Source organism: Eptesicus fuscus, chromosome 8 (genome assembly GCF_027574615.1).
Source record: "Eptesicus fuscus isolate TK198812 chromosome 8, DD_ASM_mEF_20220401, whole genome shotgun sequence".
NCBI lineage: Eukaryota > Metazoa > Chordata > Mammalia > Chiroptera > Vespertilionidae > Eptesicus > Eptesicus fuscus.
In genome coordinates this window covers 75884617-75907071 of record NC_072480.1, presented here as the reverse complement: position 1 = coordinate 75907071, position 22455 = coordinate 75884617, and the positions used below count along the sequence as shown (strand labels likewise).

The 22455-nt window shown below is 52.2% G+C and overlaps 1 protein-coding gene across 2 annotated transcripts in view; it reads right to left on the bottom strand.

Annotated features, from left to right (window-relative positions):
* Positions 1-488: 488 nt before the first annotated feature.
* The window catches only part of TMEM255B (transmembrane protein 255B), a 40050-nt gene continuing 18083 nt past the window's right edge, over positions 489-22455 (bottom strand). The window contains exons 4-9 of one of the 2 annotated variants that reach the window (XM_008143907.3): positions 18225-18314; positions 13979-14059; positions 10954-11039; positions 9252-9411; positions 4927-5070; positions 489-656 (exon numbers count right to left, since the gene is read on the bottom strand). In XM_008143907.3, coding sequence (XP_008142129.2) covers positions 489-656; positions 4927-5070; positions 9252-9411; positions 10954-11039; positions 13979-14059; positions 18225-18314 — 729 coding nt within the window. The remainder of the gene's footprint in view (positions 657-4926; positions 5071-9251; positions 9412-10953; positions 11040-13978; positions 14060-18224; positions 18315-22455) is intronic. The other variant, XM_054719989.1, reaches the window with a different exon arrangement.

The window sequence follows — 22455 nt, the reverse complement described above, 5'->3', positions numbered from 1 at the left end:
GAGACCCTGCCCCTTCTGGGGACCCACGTAAATATATAAACATTCAACACGTTTCCTTTGAAATGATCCTCACACATGGATGCCCCAGGTCATGTTCCCTTTGCAAAATAATAATAGTAATAACTAACTAGGTAGGAGGAGATGCAAATGTGTAGGGAAATGGGACTGGGTTTTATGTAAGTGGTGACAGATACCAGAGCAAGGAGGCCCCAGGTAGAACGTTTAGTGCTGTTTGGCGTCTGGTTTACACGCTGGGCGAGGCAACCAAGCAGAGGTGCCGCCCGGACCTGGGTCACCTGGGGCTCTGTCCTCGCCACTGGTCCTGGCCTCTCCTTGCCTCGCAAGTGCCCGGGGAGGGAAGGAGGACACAGACTTCAGAAACGTTCTCCTGATGTCTCCAGGAGGTTGGCCACAGAAGCAGGCGTTGTGGAGGCTGCTTTTTACAAACACAAATCAAAAGGAAGTTCTTTTTCAATCTACCCCCTCTGTCAGGGTGCGTAGGGGGGAGGCTTCTCCCCGGGGAGGAAAGGGGCTGGAGCATAGAGAGGCGGGGCGTTGGGCGGGAGCCCGAAGCTGGAGCTGGACTGGGACGGAGGCTGCGTGTCCTCGGACAGAGAGAGGTCAGTGGAGGACGAGGCTGGGAAGCTGCTGGACGGCTGCAATGGAACAGAAAAGGCTTCCTCAGTCCGTGGAGAGGGCCGGCCACACGCAGTCCACGCGGAGCACCCCTCAAAGAGCCCACCTGGGGCTTGGGCTCCTCCAGACCCAGGGTCACCCGCCTAACCAAGGCCCTTCGGGTGGGGACACGCCCTGACCAGAGTGTGTTCTCAGGGAGGCCAGGGGGAGGGCCTGGCCCTGCCCAGCGGGGGCCCCCTTTCCACAAAGTCCGCTCCTGCAGCCGCCTGTGGAAACACCCAGCTGTGGAATTCCTCAGACTTCCCAGCCCTCACGCCTGCTGTGCGCGAGTCTCGTCTTTCAAGGGGGTGGCCTTTCACTCGACTGACACCAGGACGCACAGCAGTGCAAACATGTCCAAGGAGAAGGCTGCCCAGCTCATTTGGGGACCCCTGGGTTCACCCAACATGTCACACGTTAAGGAAAAACCCAAGAGCTCAGCATTTTCACCTAGTGTGACGATTAATTTTATGTGTCAACTTGGCCAGGCCTCGGTGCCCAGATGTTTGGTCAAACACCTGTCCGGGTGTGGCTGTGACGGTATTTTGAGATTAACATTGAAATCAGTAGACTGAGTAAAGCAGGTCACTCTCCATGATGTCGGTGAGCCTCATCCAATCAGTTGCAGGCCTTAAGAGAACAAGACTGAGGTTTCCGGGGAAGAGGGAATTCTCCCAGGAGACTGACCTTGGGCTTGAAACTGCAAGATCCATTCTTTCCTGGGTCTCCCACCTGCAGTCCTGCCCTGCCCAGGACACCTTGCTCTGTCCCACCCAGGACACCTTGCTCTGTCCCTATCTCTCTATTTCTCTGTCTACATGTCTAATCTACATCTATGTCTACATATATGTGCATCCATCCATCCTATTGGTTCTGTTTCTCTGGAGAACCCTGACATAGACTCAAGTAAAAGTGATTGAGAAGAAAAATGTTTTTCCAGTTTTTCTCCACCTGCCAACAAACCTCTTACACGTTTTTCTTTTTCAAGTTCTAAGAGTTGAAAATGCCTACTTAAAACCAGTATTTAAATAAACAAAGCACACAGGCCCTTCTGTGAAATGACACAGGTGAGTGTGTAGGGCCCTGATCTCCTGCCAGTGCTGTGTAATTCCTTTGCTCTCTGCCCGCCAAGTGCCCCAGGGCCCCCGAGAGGCCGACCTGTCTGCCATGCCCTTCCCTGGAGACTTCTCCACAAAGGAGGTCCAGGAGCCCCAGGACCTCGGGATTCTGAAAGGAGGATTTCCTCACAAGCTGTCCCTGAAGCCAAGAATGTCACCTTGCTCAGGGTCAACAGCCTGAGTTTTCAGGATCTGACAGCCCAGGGCCCCTGCCCACCTTTGTTTCTTTCTTTCTCTCAAACTCACACTCTGACCACAGGGACAAAGAAAACCTCTAGAGAACATTCTCTGGGGTCTGCTGGGAGCTCCCAGACCCCACCATGTATGTGTCCAGCTCTTCATTGGAAATGAGCACCTGGGAAAACCACAGCATAAACCACCCCAGACCATAGAGTAAATCTCCTGGAACCAGGGAGTAAACCAGAAGGAACCATGAAGTAAACCACCACAAATCGCAGAGTAACTTGCCAGGAAGCATGGAGCAAACACCCTGAACCACAGAGTAAACCACCACGAACCACAGACTTAACCACCATGAACCACAGACTTAACCACCATGAACCATGGAGTAAAATACCATGAACCATGGAGTAAACCACCATGAACCAGAGTAAACTACCATGAACCTCACACTTAACCACCATGAACCTCACACTTAACCACCATGAACCATGGAGTAAACCATCACAAACCACGGAGTAAAACACTACAAACCACTGAGTAAACCATCACAAACCACAGAGTAAAACACCATGAACCACAGAGTAAATCGCCATGAACCACAGAGTAAACCACCATGAACCACGGAGTAAATCATCACAAACCACAGAGTAAAACACCACAAACCACTGAGTAAACCATCACACACCACAGAGTAAAACACCATGAACCACAGAGTAAAACACCACAAACCACAGAGTAAAACACCATGAACCACAGAGTAAAACACCACAAACCACAGAGTAAAACACCACAAACCACAGGGTAAACCACCACAAACCATGGGGTAAAACACCACGAATCACAGAGTAAAGCACCATGAACTGTGGAGTAAACCACCAGTAACTATAAACTACACCGACAGGCAGGGCCGGATCAGGGGGGTGGACAAGAAATCCCTTAATCACAGGACGTGAGCGAAATCTCTCCTTGTGTCCTTGTTCACAAAACTCATCAACACCAACCCCTTCCCTGACTTTCCTGACCAATCAACCCCTAGGAGCAAGGAAGGTGGGTTCTCTTCAGAAGATTTTCTTTTGGCCAACTGCTCAAAACAGCCCGGCAGCCGGCGCACCCCGCTGTGTGGGGGCGGTTTGCTGCTGAGGACTTCCACAGGACACCCAGCGTTCCCTCCCTCCCGGCTGTCAGCAGGAACAGAAGCATCCGTTCTGTTGTTTTTCTGCTACGGAAACACAGGAACCTCACTGATTTGTCCTCTCCTCAAAATCCAATTATTGACATATATGTAATTATACTCCTACATGTGCTGGCGATAATAGCTGATTAGGCCATCGGGATGAGAGCCCAGGCCTCCCCCGGGAGGCTGAAGAGGGGGCATCTGCTGTTTGTGAAGAGCCAGAGCCCCCGAAGGATGGACTATGACACTGGGATCGAGCAGATCCACTCACCAGCACCGGGTTTTAGGGATGGAAGACCATCCGCCACATCCCACACTCCTGCGAGGAGCACGTCTCCTGAGGGAACAGGGCAGACCCGCAAGAGCAGGACGCCACCCAGCACCCCGAAGTCAGGCTCCAGGCTTGCCAAGAGCTCTGGCTGCTGCCCACCCCCAAGGACCACTCATGCATCCGCCAACTGACACACAAAGATGTTTGACTTCATAGCAAAGGATCAGGTCTGAGCCCCCCGCAGCACCCCTCCCGCCCAAGCACAGAAACACAACTCCGCGTGCACGTTAATATTGTAAACTTCCTCGCACTTGCTGCTGGCGTGTTATTAGTTTAGGCAAAAGAATGCTAAGCCCATCTGGTTGCCCCACCCCAAAATGGAAGCCTAGGTGAGTTGTGTGGACCAGTGGTTCTCATCTTTGACCCCCTGAGGACACTGGGCAACTTCTGGATACACTTTTGGTTGTCACAACGGGGTGTACTGGCAGCTGGTGGGTGGAGGCCAGGGACGCTGCTCAACATCGTATAGTGCACAGGGCAGCGTCACCCCACGGAGCTATCTGGCCCCAACGTCAGTAGTGCCACAGCTGAGGTCTGGAGTACATTAAGGCGACAGATTATTAGGGTCTATTTCAACCAGAAGCTTCCCAGCATATAAAGAAGGAAAAGCCGAAACCACAAATGGAAACAGAAGGACAAAGCAAACGCCGCTCTACAAACAAGGTCTCACCCCCACCAAATGCCCCACAACAACTTCAAGGCCAACAGCAGTATTTTAGGGTGAATCTATGACATCGCCGTTGCTGTGGGCAGTGTGGTTGGACATGGGCAAATTCACATGGCTCCACCTAACTAACTGTGCTATGTTGACGGGACCCAGGCACGCGGTGGTATGTCCCCAGTCGCTCTGGCCAGGAAATTGCAGTGAACTTTTGTCGACTGAGAAAGGTTAGCCCTGGCCGGTGGAGGCGAGTGGCTCAGTTGAGTGTTGTCCCATTACACCAAGAGGTCACCAGTTCCACTCCCGGTCCAGGCACATGCCCAGGTTGTGGGCTCGATCCCCAGTAAAGGGCGTGCAAGAGGCAGCTGATCTATGTTTCTCTCTCTCTCTCTCTCTCTCCCTCCCTTCCTCTCTGTCTAAAATCAATAAAAACATATTTTTTTAAAAAGAAAGAAAAGATTATAGTCTCAAAGGATACCAACAATTGGTCGCCATGACCATGTGGAGCAAAGGATGTCCAAACTGCCAAGTTTGACTGTGGAACGAACGTCCCCGTGAGAGGCTGTGTGTGGAGTTACCAGCCAGATCACCCCTCGGATAATCCCAACCCCTTTTCCAGTCTGTGCCTGCTCCTCCACCACATTACCCACATGAGGAGAGGGGAAGCCCTGGGTCTTCCTTCAACCCAAGCCCCTCTCCACGTCCCATCTGACCAGCGCTGTCCTGCAGGACTGCTGCCCGTGATGTGAGCACCCCGGCTTCGGGCAGGTGATGCTCAGCCTACCTGGAGAGGCAGAGGGTAGGACGAGCAGGTGGGGAGGGTTGCTGGTGCTGGGCAGAAGCCGGAGTAGGCCAGGATCTGCTGGGCGGGGTTGTAGAGGATCTGAGGTGGAGCAGAGGGTCTATAGGCCAGCTGGGACAGAGGGACCTGCCACAGAGAATGGAGATGCATCAGCCAGCCCCCTCGAAGCCTGGCACCTTCAGCCTCGAGCAGTCCCTCCAGGGAGCCCCACCCTCAAGTCATCCAGGAAGGTGAGGTCCTATTATATCTGCCAGGGGGAGATGCCACGAGTCCTCAGATCAATATCTCTCGGATCACAACTCAACACCTGAAAAGCAGGACTTCTTTTTGCTTTTTATTTTTTTTAATTTGTCCCAGGTACCCACCAAGATTCCAGGTTAGGCCCAGGCCCTCTTTGGTGCTGTTTTGAAAAAGCACGAAAACCCCTGGTCCCTCCCCTGCGGGTGACGCAGTGTTACACCATCTCCCATGCAGCTCTGGCCACAGCGGGTGGACTGGCTTCCATGCTCAGACGTGGTCCTACTAGGCTCGCTTCCCTCATGTGCCAGCCCCAGGGACACAGCCCAGGGGTTTCTGGGCTGGCACAGCAGGAGCTGGCCCCCACAGAGGGCAGGGGGTGAGAGAACCCTCCTGGCCAGAGGAAACAGCTGCAGCCGGAGGCCTGGGGGCTTGGGCTGAGCAGGGGTGATGGAGGTTGAAGGTCAAGGTTCATAGATGATCTCATGGGCCGAAAAAGAACCCACCTGGCCTTGTTCAGCAGTTTTGCCATTTGGGGTTTTAGGAAGGACAGGGCAGGGCCGGGGGCTCTCCCCTGAGGGAGCTAAACATTTTGGCACGGGCAGCTCCACTCTGTCTGCAGGAGGCACTGGGAGGCCCCGCCCAGATTTGGCCCTGGCTGCCTGCATCTGCCTGGTCTTGCCCTGACCCCCTGTCTACCTTTCTGTGTGGGTGACCTCCAGGAGCCCCCAGCTGGGCCAACAGGACTGTCCACCTCATTTCTCAGTACACCCGAGGCTCAGTGCAGACCCTTCCTCACCAGACAGGGTTTAAATGACTGTGTCTGTAAGTGTTGTCACGGTACCCAGGCACCGGCCGCAGGCGCCCCGCTGCAGACCCCAGACTGCCCCTGCCCCGCCTGCCGGGCAAAGGGACTCTCTCTGCACCCAGTGTGACAAGCATGCGTGATCTGCATAGGAAGCCCTCGTACGCTGAGAGGGCACACACAGCTTTGGGCTGGTTCATGAAGGGCCTTCCTTCATTCCTTAAAATAATTTTAAATTACAAGATCCATTAAGACACTGAAATTGGGACTCAAACATTTTTTGTTATTATATGACTAGAGGCCCGGTGCACGAAATTCGTGCACGGAGGGGGTTGTCCCTCAGCCCAGCCTGTACCCTCTCCAATATGGGACCCCTCAAGGGATGTCCGACTGCCTGTTTAGGCCCTATCCAGGATCGGGTCCCTCCCCTGCGGGTGCCTGCCTGTTTAGGCCCGATCCTATCCAGGATCGGGCCTAAACAGGCAGTCGGACATCCCTCTCACAATCCAGGACTGCTGCCTCCCAACTGCTTGCCTGCCTGCCTTCCTGATTGCCCCTAACCACTCTGCTGCCAGCCTGTTTGCCTCCAACTTCCCTCCTCTGCTGGCCTGGTCACCCCTAACTGCCCTCTCCTGCAGAGTTGATCACCTCCAACTGCCCTCCCTTGCAGGCCTGGTCCTTCTCAACTGCCCTCCCTTACAGGCCAGGTGCCTCCCAACTGCCCTCTCCTGCTGGCCATCTTGTGGTGGCCATCCTTTGTCCACATGGGGGCAGGATCTTTGACCACATGGGGGCAGCTATATTGTGTGTTGCAGTGATGAGCAATCTGCATATTACTCTTTTATTAGATAGGATAGAGGCCTGGTGCATGGGTGGGGGTCAGTTGGTTTGCCCTGAAGGGTGTCCCGGATCAGGTGGGGGTTCCCTTGGGGCATGGAGCGGCCTGAGAGAGGGGCCTGTGGTGGTTTGCAGGCTGGCCATGCCCCCTGGCAACCCAAGCGGAGGCCCTGGTATCTGGAATTTATTTTCCTTCTACAATTGAAACTTTGTAGCCTGGAGTGGAGCCAAGCCTGGGGCTCCCTCCATGGCCGGCAGCCATTTCTGTTGGGGTTATAATTGAAACTTTGTTGCCTTAAGCGGGTGGGCCTGGCCAGGGTGTGCGAAAAGCTTTGCTTCCCCTGTTGTCGGCAGCAACCCTGGCCTGCTCTCTCAAGCTCCATTCTGCTGCCATTTGTTTGAATTTGTTTACCTTCTATAATTGAAACTTTGTAGCTTGAGTGGAGGCTTAGGCCTGGCAAGGGCAGGCGGAAAGCTTGGCTTCCTGTGTTACCTAGGAAACCTTGCTCTCCGTGGCTGTAGTCATCTTGGTTTGGGTTAATTTGCATGCTTGCTCTGATTGGATGGTGGGCTTGGCTTGTGGGTGTGTCAGAGGTATGGTCAATTTGCATATTTGTCTATTATTAGGTAGGATTATTTCTAGTCTGCAGAGGCAAGATTTTTTAAAGGAAAGAAATGGGGGGAAAATAGATATAGAGGTAAAGAAGCATTGAACAGACTGTCAAACTACAGCGGGAAGGCAGGAGAGGTTGGCGGTGGGGTGGGGGGGGGAGCCTGTAAGAGATCAACCGAAGGGCTTGTACGCATGCATATAAGCATAACCAATGGATACAAGACACTGGTCTGGGGGGGGGCAGGTGAGGGCATGTACTGGGGGGTAGGGGAGGCCAGGGGGAGGCCAATGGGGGGGAAAAAAGGAGACATATGTACTACTATTTGTAATACTTGAAACAATAAAAAAAAAGACAAAAATAAATAAATAAATAAATAAAAGACAATGTGTTGCAAATAAAGAGCAAAACTAATACAAAAAAAAAAAAGATCCATTAAACTTGTAAGAGTATGTACTCAGTAGGTGTAAAATGTTAAAGAACCACGCTTTTTGCTTCTCACAGCACCCCAGAGCTTTGGGTTGGAGATTGTCCAGAGCAGAGTTTAGACACAACGCTGCGGTCTGGTGGGAAATAGTGGCCCTTCTGGGGCATCGCTACATTCCCTATAGAACACCTATACTGAGGGTTTTCACAGAGGGCGCCCTGTGGGACCCTCTGCAGACCCCAGGCCCCCTGGGAGAGCTGTGACACCCATTGGAGACTTTGCAGAAGGCATGGTGCCCAGCGACTTTCATCCTTGGAGGGTGCTTGTCCTTTTCATGAGTGTAAAGAATCTTATGGCTACAGCCAGAGCTTGGAGAGGCCGTCTGCCCCCTCCAGGGTGGCAGCCAGGAGGAAGGTTTGGGCCCGAGGGGACACCCGGATGCCCCATGTTATCTCAGATTTTATCTAGAGAAACAAAACCTTTTAGAGAATCACAGGTCTCGGGAGGGCTCCAGGCTCAGCTATAAAAATGGTCAATGACCAAAGTCCCCAGAACAGCTGGGTAGCAAGAGAGGGAAGAGCTCTGGCTGCGGGGGCAGGTGACTTGCCTGCAGGTGCGTTCACACTGGCCTTAGAGTTAAAACTGGGTTAACGGGTGGGTAGCTGCTCTCTCTGAGCTGTTGTGTGCATGCCGGGGGGGTTTGCAACTGGGGACTCTGGGGGACTGCCCTTTGCCTGCCGCACCTCTAGGATGAAGGGAGGGTTGTTGCAGGAGGTGGTAGGTGTGGTGAGAATTTCTAGTTTGGAACAAAGACGTGCCACAGGGAGAGGCCTGGAGAAGGGGGATCCTGCTCAGCCCAGCCCCAGGCAGGGCTCTTTGCCTGTGAAAAGGGAACCGTGCTGAGGTGAGGACTCAGCCAGAGCAGCCTTCACAGTGAGGCCCTGCAGTACTGCCCCCTCCTGGAGCTCTGGCACACGCTAAGCACCTGCTCTCCGGAGTTCCTGCATCAGAATTACCTATGCGTTTGGGAGAGTGCAGACCCCAGGACCACCCCCCCCCACCCCCGCCTCCAGATCTACCAAATCGGAGGCTCCGGGGATTCCACATGCAGTCGGGGTGAGAGGTGCTGGAGACAGACACATCTAAGCGTCAAGTTCAGGTTCTTCCTCAGAGGGTGGAGGCGAGTGCTGGAACAGACTCTGCTTCCAGAAACGACCGGCAAAGGCTGGCTGTCATTAACATGTATGGCGGGCGGTGTCCATGAGCCTCAGTTTCCCCATTGGTGACGGGGGATCACGAGGCCTGCCTGGTGTGCCTCCGAGAACGTGGGCCCCGGAGCCCTGGTCCGCCCCGAGTGCTGTCGCTGCCCAGCCCGGGAGGCACCACTCACCATGTCCTTGAAGGCCCCCAGCACCGCGGCCGTGACGATGCCCAGGAACAGGCCCAGGACGTTGAGTACCGTCGAGGCCCAGAGCAGCCGGTAGAGGTGGAGCACATCCTGACAGCCGCTCACGCCCACGAACTCATAGTAGGTGGGAGAGTACTCGGCGCTGCGCACGGGGAGGGGACAAGAGTGTCACCTGTGCCAGCGAGGAGAGGGCCTGCCAGGTGACAGCCGGGCTGGGGGGATGCAGGGCTGGGCCTGGCGAACTGAATCCAGACCGAACGTGTGGTCTTTGCTCTCAAAGGCCCCGAGGGCCCCCCTGGTCAAGCCAGAGAGAGGCACCAGCCCAATGGCACCCTGAGGCCAAGGCAGCGAGGCTGTCCCCACCCAGGGAAGGAGCCCCGGGCTCTGAGCAGAGAGGATGGCACCATCACCTCGCCCACTCCCCAAACACAGGCCCTGCACAGGGAGAATGCAGACCCCAGCGCCCCACCCATGGGGCCCCAACTGAGTCAGCCTTCAGCAAGCGGCCACGCTGGTGGAGGGGTTCATCCTGGCGCCCACAGCATGGGCTGAGATGGGCTGTGCAGGGAGAGCCCGAACCAGCCTCATGGCCGTGAGCCTACTGCTGGGGCAGTCACCGTGACCCACACATGCTGCTCCTCCATTTCATCTTGGAAATACGTAGGATGGACCCTTTTCTCGGGGAAGGGGGTGCAGCTTAAACCCCTGGAATTTCCAACAATTCAGGGGGGAGTACCCCAGGAGCAAGCACTAAAATTCCCACTGGCTTTAATGTAAGTGTTCAAGCCATTAATACAAATGTAGAAGACAATGGGGGGAGGATTTCGGTTCCGGCTAGGAACTCGCACTCGGTCCCAACAACAAGTAAAAAGCCGAACAGCCTGAAAAATCAACCACTCGTATCGTGTCATACGAGGGGAGGATGCAGGACACACCGCTGCTCCCAGATTGGAGATGCAGACAGGTGGGTACAGGGAGCCCCGCTCCGCGGAGAGACACCCAGGAGCGGAAACACCTGGGCCCCAGGGGCCGGGGTAGAAAGCGGGCCGGCAATGGGTGAGCTGCTGTGAGTAAGTCAGCATTAAAACCTGCAGGGACCCAGTCATGGGGGCCCCACCATGCTGTGAGATTCACCTTCAGGAGCTCAGCCTGGTTCCCACACTAAACACCCAGAAAAATGCTCTCGGCCTTCCAGCAGGGGGAGGGAAAGGGTCAGTTCTGAAACAGCCAGAGCTGCTTTCTCCTCAACAAGGCCTGGCCTCGGGGACACTGGTACCCAGGGCCTAACCTGCTGGAGTGTTCTCAAGGGAAATACCCAACTCCAGCCCTGTTTAGCCATTTTTCCCAGCTGGTGGGGGCGGGGGGCAGGGGGGGAAAGAGACTAAGAAAAGCTGGTGAATTCCACAGGCCAGAGGCACAGGCTCACTACAGAGACATAATCATGGGGCTTATAGAACACTTCCCCTCCCCACACCTCACCACATCCCTGAGCCTCGGTGTTCTCATCTGTGAAATGGAGCTAACTCCCTTCCCTCACGTAAAGACCAAAGGCATGATGATGTAGGTGCAGTGTCCAAGGACAGGGAAGAGCAGAGAAGCGGGGAGGAGGGAGGCATGGGAAGAGGGGCTGCCTCCCCTCCTCCCATGAGGCACTGTCCCCCACCCCCTGCCCTGCTGGACTCACCTTTGGCAGTTGTAGAGGTCACAGCAATAGCAGGTGTTGCTCTTCACCTTCAGCTGGCACTTGCCATTCAGGGAGTGACAGGTGACCTGCAAGCAGAAAGGCCCTGCTGGGTCTCAGGGACCTGTCCCCTGTGTGCCCGCTCATTCCCTCCCCACAGTGAGCAGGGCTGCACCCTGGTCCGTCAGGCAGTTCTCCCTCCTGAGCCCACATTTCTTGACCTTCCCCTTCATCCCCCTATCCCAGGTGCTTCGGGGTTGGGGCGTGACAGGACTCGGCCCTGCAGGAGGAGTTAGAGGACCAGGCTCAGTCACACCAGGGTGTCCAGGCGGACAACGATTGATAGACAAGGAAAGGGAGAGGGTTCTGAGCACCATGCCTCCAGGCAGAGATTCCTGCAGGTAAAGACCCCTCCAGGCAGGGATTTCTGCAGGTGGGGATACCTCCAGGTAGGGGGAACCTCCTCCAGGTGAGACCCCTCCAGGGAGGCCCCTTCCTGACAACACAGAGAACAGCTCCCAGCAGCCTGATCTGACCAAGCCACCCGCCGCCTAGCCCACACAGAGGCCTCCCCTTAGGCTACAAATGTTTGGAGGACATTTGATTAAAAAAAAAGATGAAAGATTAGGGGGAAAGACATGCCTTCCTCCTTCCTCCAGTGCTATTCAATGTGGGGGCCTGAGACATGCCACCCTCAATGAGGAGGTAAGCAGGGCAGAGACCACCCTGACTTCAGACAGAAGACAGTGGCGTTTGCAGGTAAAGAGCTTCCAAGGGAGGGTCGTACACCGAGTGATGGAAGGAGGTTCGAACAAACTCTCCAAGCTCTTTCTGCAGGAGCTGACGTGGCTCTGAAGGGCAGAGCCCCGGGCACACCATACCCTAGAGGTCCTCAGAGCCTCTCTGGGGGGCCCCAGTGGGTCAGCAAGCTCAAGCGACCCGTTGGGCACATGGCCTTCCTTTCAGAGTTCCGTGGTTAACTTCTGGAAACCACCCAAACTGGCAATGGGCACTCTAGAGCTCTCGAGAAGCGCTGCAGAAAGATTAATCTGGAAATGGCTTGGGAAACGGTCCCGATGGGGTGGACACCAGAGACGGGCCAGGGAGCCATGAAAGTAGCACCGGTGTGACTCAGACCCGGAAGGAGACTGGGGCCGGGAGGCGTGATGGGTCAAACTGGAGGACTGGAAAGACAACAGTCCCGGGCAGGCACAGGGCACGGGGAAGGAGGGAGCAAGGGCAAGGTGTGGCTCTGAGCCCAGCAACCAGCTCGTGGGAAGGTCAGAGCCACGGCCCGGGGAGTTGGAGGTCGAAAGGCCTGAGCCTAACCCTAGGTGCCCCCTCCTGGGAGGTGTGCCCTCCTAGCAAGTGTGGAGAGCAACAGCAGGGGACGGTGGCTTAGACCAGGGTCTAGTGGGCCCAGTCCACCCACTCTCTGCTGTGCAGGTGGAGCTCTGCACAGCCACACTGTGGCTGCTCCCACAGAGCAGCGGAGAGATGGAACTGAGTAGCTGCGACAAGTAGCTGGCGTGTAAATCCTAAAATACTACTGACCCTTTATGGAGAACATTGCTGACCCCTTGTTTGAACTGTGTGGGAGGCTTCTTCCCCATTATCTTCAGGGAACTTTTATTTATTTATTTTTAATATATATTTTTATGGATTTCAGAGAAGAAGGGAGAGGGAGAGAGAGATAGAAACATCAATGATGAGAGAGAATCATTGATTGGCTACCTCCTGCACGCCCCACACTGGGGATCAAGCCCACAAAACCGGCATGTGCCCCGACCGGGAATGGAACCGTGACCTCCTGGTTCATTGATTGATGTTCAACCACTGAGCCATCAGGCTTTGGGAAGCTTTTAAATCCCCAGGTCCACTAAACCTCCTCCCTAGGATGAGACCCAGCATCAGGACCTGTTCCAGCTCCTGGGCTGAGTCCTATGGGCAGGGGGTTTGAGAAGCCCTGGTGGAGGGTTGGAGCTGCGGCAGCCCCACATGTGGGCTTGTCGTCAAAAGGTCTGACAAATCTGGTCAGGAGGGCGCCATGCTCCTCCATGATCCCAGGAGCAGAGGGTAACAGTTGACCTTGAACTGAACTGAACATCTGAGTAGAAGGAAGGGAAGAGCAGCACCAGGGCCTCTGAGGGGCAGGGGCACACATGCAGGGCCTGGGAGCCCATGACCACTCTGAACAGGACAGGTCCCCAAGGCTCCGTCTGGCCAGGAGAAAGGCCACACGTGCCAGGACCGGCCTTTGGAGAAGAACGGTGCCGCCTGCTTGGAGAGGGCAACAGGGAGCCTCGGGCCAGCAGCAGGGACCTGGCCACTGGCCACTCAGGGCCTCATGCTACAGCACCCAGAATGCACCTTCTCCTCCCATGATTCTCGGAGCACCTCAACAACCCTGCAGGACGTTAACCATGCTGTTTGCTCTCCGGTGTTCTCCTGCTTCTCCTGGATACTCCGTCCCTTCTTTGACATTTGTATGCAGTTTGAGAGCCCGTGTTGAGTTAAACCAGCAAATCTGCGCAGAGCTGGAGTGACACAGCGAGATGATGGGAGCGACATGCCCTCCTGGGCCTGAGAGAAGACGGCATGCCGCGGGGCACTTTGCTACTCCTGGCATTCCATGCGGCTAGAAATAGAAATGAAATCACCCTGCAGATGTCCTTGGCCCAGGGACTGTGGAGGAGTTCCTTGGCCAATGCAAATGTAGTGTACTAGCTTTTTATTGCAGCGATTAAGTCAATAAAAAGGCTCATCAGTAGGTCACAACGAACTGGACTAGTGAATTGTAGGACCGTTGTGTGTCAAAGCAAACAAGTCAGCAGCTGTGATTCCAGAATAAATACATTAAGATGTCAAAGCTAGCTCAAAACAAAGTCTCACCAAGGCACAGAGGGCAGATGTGATGGGGAGAACTGTAAGAATCCAGACATTTGGATTTTAACTAGGGACGCAGGCACGGTGGGATCCATGGAGGGGCAGAGTGAAGCCAGACACAACAGCCAGTGCTCTTGCTTACCTCCGTCTGGTAGACGTCGGGCAAGTATCCCACCCCACTGGAGTAGAACTGGCATCTTCCCGTGGTGAGGGGTCTTGTCTCCTAGAGACAAACACAAAATGGAATTCAGAGTTTCATCTCTAAATCGCGAGTGGCCGGAGGCAATTTCAGACCTGCCTGCCATTTTCAGGCCTCTCTAAAGGAGAGACGCCAATGCCAACTAACAGCCTGCCCATGCAGAACAGCCAGCAGGAAATGCCACACCTCATTCCAGAGCAGCCGGCTCCTGCATCCCGGAGGCAGGTGAGGAGAAGGCCCCAGCAGAGCAGGCACCCTGTCCCTGCAGGCTGGGCTGACACATCTCTCATCAGTCAGCACAGGGCAGCTGATGGGAGGGGATTGCAGGACTTTTTGAGGTACACTCTTACAACTCTCAACAAGTTGACCCCTTGGCTCCTGTCTCTTTCTTGGAAAGCAAAACATATTTTTCCACTAGGAAGGGAACAAGATGAATTTCAGACTAATTTACTCATCCAACCAATCACCCACCCACCCAACCATCCACCTAATCATTTAATCATTCAATTATCTATGCATCCATCCATCTATCCTCCATCCCTCCATCTATCTATTCTTTATCAATTCATCCAATCATCCCCATCCATCCACCCATCAACCACCCAAGCATACATCCACCTATCGCCCTACGTAACTATTCATCCATGAGTCTCTCCCCAACATTCATGGAGCAGACACAGAGCCAAATTATAAGGGGGTAGTTCCTGCCCTTACGGCAGGGGTCCTCAAACTTTTTAAACAGGGGGCCAGTTCACTGTCCCTCAGACCGTTGGAGGGCCGGACTATAGTTTGAAAAAAAAAAAAAACTATGAACAAATTCCTATGCACACTGCACATATCTTATTTTGAAGTAAAAAAAAACAAAACGGCAAAAACACCCAGCGGGCCGGCCGCATGTGGCCCGAGGGCTGTAGTTTGAGGATACCTGCCTTAGGGGGATCAGTGAAGAAGACAGACAAAAAAAAACAAAAAAAAAAAAAAAACCTGACAATTATAAACTGCCTATAATCTCTGGTAGAGAACAGCTATAAAATGCCATGAAACTATATAATCTGTAAGTTATAAAATGAGTTAGAACCCCAACAACCATATTTAGGTCTAATACTGTATTATGTTAGTTGTAATTCTCAAAGCAGTCCTACTTCTGACCTAAGAAAAGAGTATAAAAAACTACAATGACAATGGCAACAGAGAGGGACAGTCATGCATTTGTTCACCCAGGCAGCAGCTACTGACGGTCTGGGCTACTACACGCCGGGCCTGGTCTGGACGCTACGGCAATAGGGGGATGGGACCGAGTCCCTGTCCTCACAGAATCTATCTTCCTGCAGGGAGACAGACACCAGGGCACAGGAAATGTGCGTGGAACGTAGAAGGTGGTGGAAAGGGCTGTGGAGATAAACAGTAGGCTGGGTGGGGCTGGCGTACCGGGTCGGTTATACCCCAGAAGGACCCTCTGCCAGGTGCCCCCTGCCTGCTTCCACTCCTCCCTTCACTGCCTGGTGTCGTCCCAGCAAGGCTCTTTCATCCGCAGCTCCGGCTCAGTGTCTGTCCCAGGGAGTCAGGCCAGTGCCCGCACCATCCACGTGGCTGTATCATGTGTAGGTGACAAGCTTCGGGTTCGGGTGGACTGACCCTGTGGACAGGCGTTCTCCTTCGTGCCTGTAATCATGTGGAAATGCCCCCTCGGGACTGGACGGTGATGCCTTGCTGAAAAGGTCCATGTTCATGAGTCACCAAAAGTCACCCTCACGCCTTCCTGGTCTAAAAGTCCAGTCCAGCTCAAGAGCTGACTGCCCAGGTCTGAGAGAGCCTATTTTCCCATTAGCTCTGTCTCAGTCAGCTCGGGCTGCTATAACAAATGCCACTGGTGGGATGGCTTAACAGCACACACTTATTCCTCACAGTTCTGAAGGCTGAAAGTCCGAGATCAGCGTGCCAGTGCGGTTGGGTGCCATCAAAGTAGCCACTAACACACTCTGGGGCGACCACAATGTTGCTCTGCTAAAGGCAGGTCCCTGAATGGGCACAGGAGGCCCAGTGATGGCCACAAACTCCACTGTTTTCCATTTCTCCTGCAATGACCTGCGAACCCCAGGAGTCCACAGCCCAGCAGACCTGACCGAATGCCCACCTGGGTGGAAACAGACAGGTGGGCTCATTCCCGACAGATCTGCCAGGGCTCACGTTCCACTTCACCAGGTGTCGGGCCAGTTTGGAACAAGGGAGCCCGGAATTTTATCTGTCGGTATTTAGACCTCGCCTGCAATGATGAAGAGCTTCAAAAAATCCTATTCATCTGTGAAACAAGGTGGGGCTGAGGGGCGGCACGCCTCTGTCCTCACTCCTGCAGCGCTGGATGGAGGAGATCCTTCCACCTGGGCAACCGCTGGCTCTTAAGGGAATTTCTCTCAGGTGTGCGCTGAGCGGGAGAGGAGGCCTGGGGAAAGCCGGTGACACAGCAGCAGGGCGGGACCCAGCTCCGGCTGCTGTGAGCCCCTCTGTCAGGAGGGGCCCTCTTTCTCAGGACGGCAAGGCTGGTTTTTCCTTCAAAATCAGGGTTCCCAAAACCACCTTCCAGACCCAAGCCTTCAATTTGGTGGGGAAGGTAAAAACCTTAAAATGATCTCATTTTGGAAATGCTCTTAAGAAATTATATTGACCAGTTGTTCTCCATCTCCACTGAGAGAGAGGGATGGGTTTGTGAGCAGCCGCAGACACACGGTCAGAGTTGGTCCTGGTACTAAGGGTCCTCATGCCCCACCCGGGCTTCACATGGGCTGCCTGGTGGTGAGAGGAAACCAGTTGGCTCAAGGTGAGGTAGCATCACTCGTATGCCCCTGTAAGCAGATGTCCAGGTCCATGCGCTAACACTGCCCCCAAGTACACATCCGTCTCCGGGCACTCCTCCCACACCAGCATCCTAAGGGCAGACATGGCATTTTCTCATAGAAAACCTTGGAATTGTCAACCCCCAGCTGGCATGGTTTGAGCACTAGGACGCTTGCTCTTCGAGGAAAGGGCCGAGGCATGTCCATCTTTGCACCCCCAGCTCAGGTGAGGCCCTTGATCAATATTTGCTGATTGAGTGACACTTGAGAAAATGCAGGTATGACAGTCCAACACCAAAGCAACCTGCTGACCTCAGTAACTTAGCACTGGATGGGAAATCAGGTTCAGATCAAAGGATATGCTTTCCGTTCCAACCAACCCCTGTGCTGAAACCATGACAACAAATATGGGCCAGGGACTCCTAGTTCAATTATCTTTCCAAAAATAAGAAACAAGAGGTGGGGGGGAAGTCTGGGACAAAATATACACCATTTCCCAAAAAGTGCTATAAATGTAAATATTCGACAGACAGTGAATAACCTAGAAGGATAACTGTGTTGCAGTTCTGGCCTTGGCTGGGGGTGTTAGGCCTCCACCTCTTCCAGGTGGCTCTCTAGCCCACAGGACCTGGGGCCTCTCTATGATCCCTGCAGGGACCCAGCCCACTCCGCAGGAGGAGGGCTCCCTGGGAGGTTCTGCTGTGTTTTCCTCCGTCTCAGTGTCACCACTGGCACCACAGTAGGCTTGTTTACACCGGCATCACCACAAACATGTGAGTGCTTCGTTGCACTATGACATTACGATGGCTATGAAGTCACTAGGCGATAGGAATGTTTCAGCTCCATTGTAATCTTATGAGACCATCATACATGCACTCGGTCACTGACTGAAACATCATTATGTGGCTCGCGACTGTACCATTGACAGAATCTTCCATCTCGGGCTTCCACACCATTACGTAAACCTATAAGGATTTCACAGGCTACAGTGTCAAGCTGGAAAATTCTGTCATAACCTTTTAAGAGAAACAGATTTAAACTATAAAACCTGGGAAGGCATGAGTCAGCAGGTTTCGGGATGTATTTCATCTCGTTAAAGAACGACCTAAGGAAAGTTACTTGGGAAGTTGAAGAATTTGATTCTGACTGATGGGATGGTGTGTGTGTGTGTGTGTGTGTGTGTGTGTGTGTGTGTTGCAGGCAATAAAGAAAAGTGAGAGAAGGAAGGACATCAGTTGACAAACAGAAACGGAGAGAGAAGGAGGGAAGGTCTCTGAGCTCCGGGAAGTTAATTTTGTATGTAGATCTTTCGAACCCAGGAAAGCGATTGAGAACAAAATTAAAAAGATGGAACTCACTATGTGCCGAGCGGCAAACACGCCGTCCACGACGGCACAGCAGAAGGCGGCCACCACGCCGAAGCTGATAAACACAATGGCTGCCACCAGCTGGAAGCAGAAGACAAGAGGAGGGTGTGGGCGTCCAGTGCTTAACAAAAACCTTTTTTCAAATACAGACCAGTTCAAAGTCCCGCCCTGATGTTAGCCGTGCCTTTTGCAGAATTCTCACTTCTTCTCTACCACCTCTGTCCTCAATGACGGATAGCCTCAATCAGACCCTGGGCCAGACTTCACCCCATACAAGGCACATTCTTATTGATTTTATTTCACACAATAAATAGGCTGCTTTGTGAGTGGGAATCTTCAGTTTCCCTCCCCTCTGCACGATCCTCATGAATAATCAGAGATTATTTAACCAGCACCTACAATGGGTATTTATTTATTTATTTATGTACAATGGGTATTTAAACAGTTTCCAATTTCTTGCTATTACACACTCTGCTACAAAGACCCTAAATTTGTTCTCTATATAAAATCTGTGTTAATGTATGAGTAGAATAGATTCCTACAACATTCAAGGACCCATACTTTTAGATAGGATCCACTTAGGATCTCTGCACTTAGACTCTGAGTGAGAAGGCTACATTGCCCCATAAAGCAGTTTGGCCAATTTGACTCCCTCCCCCTGATAGTCTATCACCCATCTCCTTAGATCCCAAACAACATTTCATAGTATTAACCTTTTATGTTTTACCAATCTGAGGTTGATGATCTTTTCTTACAGTTGTTGGCCATTTCTTTAAATTTTTGCTTGTGAAATAATTTCAAAGTTTACCAAAACAAATAGCAAAAATCGTACAAGGGATCCTGTGTCCTTCCCTCAAATTCCACTTCAAAACCACATTAATGACTTTCCTTATCATAACTCCTCTCTCCAGCAATGAGAACTCCACTCTCATGAGCCACAATATACGTATTTCCTCGGCCCTAGAATGTGCATAAAGGAGTTTTGGAATTACTAACCCAAACCTTGTGAAAAACAAGCTACTATTTAGAGTCCAATATTTGTGTGCAGTTATTTTTGTCTCCAGCCTTAGAGAATATGGTCAAAACCTGTTTCCCCGTGTGACTTAGGTTGGTTCCCTCCCTGTGGCTGAGTTACTCATTAATAATGCAGTCAGGCTTACAGGTGACTGTATTCCATATGGCCCTCTCCCTCTCCATCCTTGTGAATCTGCATTCTTTATATATCCAACAAAGGATAGGGCGTTGGTAAGAAGCGTTGCCTGCCCGGACACCCCAGAACTTTGAGTTCAGTTTTGATGTGAACAAGGGGACAGATGCCGAGACGCGAGGCGCTGTCCATGCTGCTGTCCAAGGTGAAGGGAGGCCGGCTGGTTCCCAGGCTTGCCTTGGACACAGCCCCTTCCCTCACACCCCCACTCAGCTCCCATCCTGTGTTGCTTCCAGGATGTAAAGAGTTATGTAAGAATCTTTTGAGGAATTCTATCTAGCCAAACTTTCCTACATTTGTATTGTTAGTATTAAAAAAAATAACAAAACTTGTTATAAAAGATTCAGAAGGCAACTTTTAGATTTCCCAGTTGGGAGGCCAGGGACCGTTGCTTTTCTGAAGGGGAAAAAAAAAGCCTGCCTCTAATTTGGCGGCCTGTCCTCCCAGCCTCTTCCTTTGACCTTCCTGCCGCTCCCAGATGGATGGATGCTCTTTGTCCTCACTCTGTGCACACCCTTCGAAGATGAAAGACGAAGCCCCATGGTCCATGCTTTTCTTTCATACTGGCCTTGACTCCCAAGGTCACACCAGATCGTTTTAATCAGCTGGGAGAGAAGGGTGGTATGTCACCATTATTCCTGCCAAGGATGATTCTGTGATTAACGCAAGGGCCCTGAACCCAGCACAGCTGAAGGGGACGGACGCAGCTCACACTGTCCCATAAGGGCACCCCTAATTTTATTTTATTTTATTTTTACTTGGGAGCTTGAACTTAAACTCTTGTACGTGGTTTGTTTTTTTGTTTTGTTTTGTTTTATATTCTTTATTGTTTAAAGTATTACATATAGTTTTACATATGTCTCCTTTTCCCTCCCCGCATTGACCTCTCCCCAGTCACCTCCACCCCCCAGCACATGCCCTCACCTCCCTAGTGTCTGTGTCATTTGGTTTTGCTTTTATGCATGCATACAAGTCCTTTGGTTGATCTCTTACCCCCACCACCACCACCCTCCCCTGCCTTCTCCCTTAAGTTTGATGGTCTATTTGATGCTTCTCTATCTCTGGATCTATTTTTGTTCATCAGTTTATGTTGTTCATTATATTCCACAAATGAGTGAGATCATGTGATATTTATCTTTCTCTGACTGGCTTATTTCCCTTAGCATAATGCTCTCCAGTTCCATCCATGCTGTTGTGAATGGTAAAAGTTCTTTCTTTTTTATAGGGGCATAGTATTCCATTGTGTAGATGTATCACAGTTTTCTAATCCACTCATCTGCTGATGGGCATTTAGGCTCTTTCCAAATCTTAGCTATTGTAAATTGTGCTGCTATGAACATGGGATATATTCCTAGAAGTGGGATTTCTGGGTCAAATGGAAGTTCCATTTTTAATTTTTTGAGGAAACTCCATACTGTTTTCCACAGTGGCTGCACCAGCCTGCATTCCCAACCCCTAATTCTTGTTGGGCAGAATTTGCAGCCAAAGAGGGTGAAGGAGGAGAGACTCAAAGATGAACAAAATCACTTTGGAGTTCCCAAAGTCCTTTAGCACAGGGTGTCCCATCTAATTCTGACAACTGATTACCTGAGAAACTTCCAGAAACAACACTGTACATGACCCCCCCCCCCATGCCCTGTCATTTTTCTGAGCCATGTCAAGACTTGCTGCCCTGTGAGTTTATGATGAACCGATTCGATGACTCCTCAGAGAACCTCACGTGTCCTGGCCAGGAGGCCAGCCCTGGCCCTATATGCCTGGTCACAGCTGGGACTGTCGAGAGACCCTCATCTTTACCTCCACCTGATTTCATCCAGAAATTCACAGAAAGCACAAAATTTCCAAAGTATCCTTTAACACAGCATGACTGCCCTCAACTGTGCAGATTTATAACCGTGCTCTGATTTGATCTTGCACAAACTGTCCCCATCAACTCTCAGCGGGTCCTGCCTGGTGGCCCTTCCTCCTCCCACCTCCGGAAAAGTCAAGTTTAGTGCTAGCAAGACCATTCACATGGTAAACTCACGATCATGCGTGTGATAAATTCAGTGCTAGCAAGATCACATGCATCATCAGTGCAGTGCTGGGATGATCACACGCATGACACTGCCCAAGAACTTCGTTGGTGGATAAGCCCCAGAGTCTGGGTGAGAGTGTTGGGAAGGATGCTGGAAATTCTCTCCTCCAACTCTTCTGGCTGGGAACAGAGAATTTGCCAGAATCAGCAATGGGAGAGCTGCCTCTTGGGAAAAACTGAGATGGGTTTCCTGTCACAGCTACTTCACTCCTTTCACTAACTCTCCTTCAACCTAGTGGTGAGTCTGACAATGCAAAGCACAAACCTGGTCAGTTCTCTAAAGGTACAAACCAAATCACTTTCCATATGTGAGGACTGCCAGAACCTATGGATTTTGCAAATAGAAACTGTCTTAGTACTCTAGCAACTCTGAAAGGCTCCAGACTGATATTTTAATTTAATTATTAACATTTTGATAATTACTTATTAATAGTCCATTGCACCATTTGGGGGTCTCCTCTCTTGGGAGAAGGGCAACCAGGTTATTGCGTAGAAGAAAGGTCACCTTCAAATCCCTGCTGGGCTCACGGATCTGCATTTCAACAGGGAAAGTAGATTAAAAAAACAAATGCCAAATAGATAAGGCTGTGGTGATAAGAGGAGTCAGAAAGAAAACAGGGGAGGAGGGGCGGGAAGGTGAGAGCGTGTCTCTGGGAAGGCTGTCACTTCGGCGGTCAGGACTCTGTGTGCCCCTCACCCCCACATGGCCCTCCAGCTTCTTTTCTAAACCAGCCTCCTAAAACTTTCTGCTGTGCCCTCTGGTGTCATTGGTAAAATCCAAAAAGCCGTCAGCCCCTTTGTAACTTCTCCCCACTGGCTCTGATTGGGTCCCTCTGCCCCACTCTTGGTGTCTGGGACTCCGGACAGGCCATGCTCTGCCTCGGCACATATCACCACGGAGACCATTCTCTCTTCACCTCCCACAACCCCAGACCTAA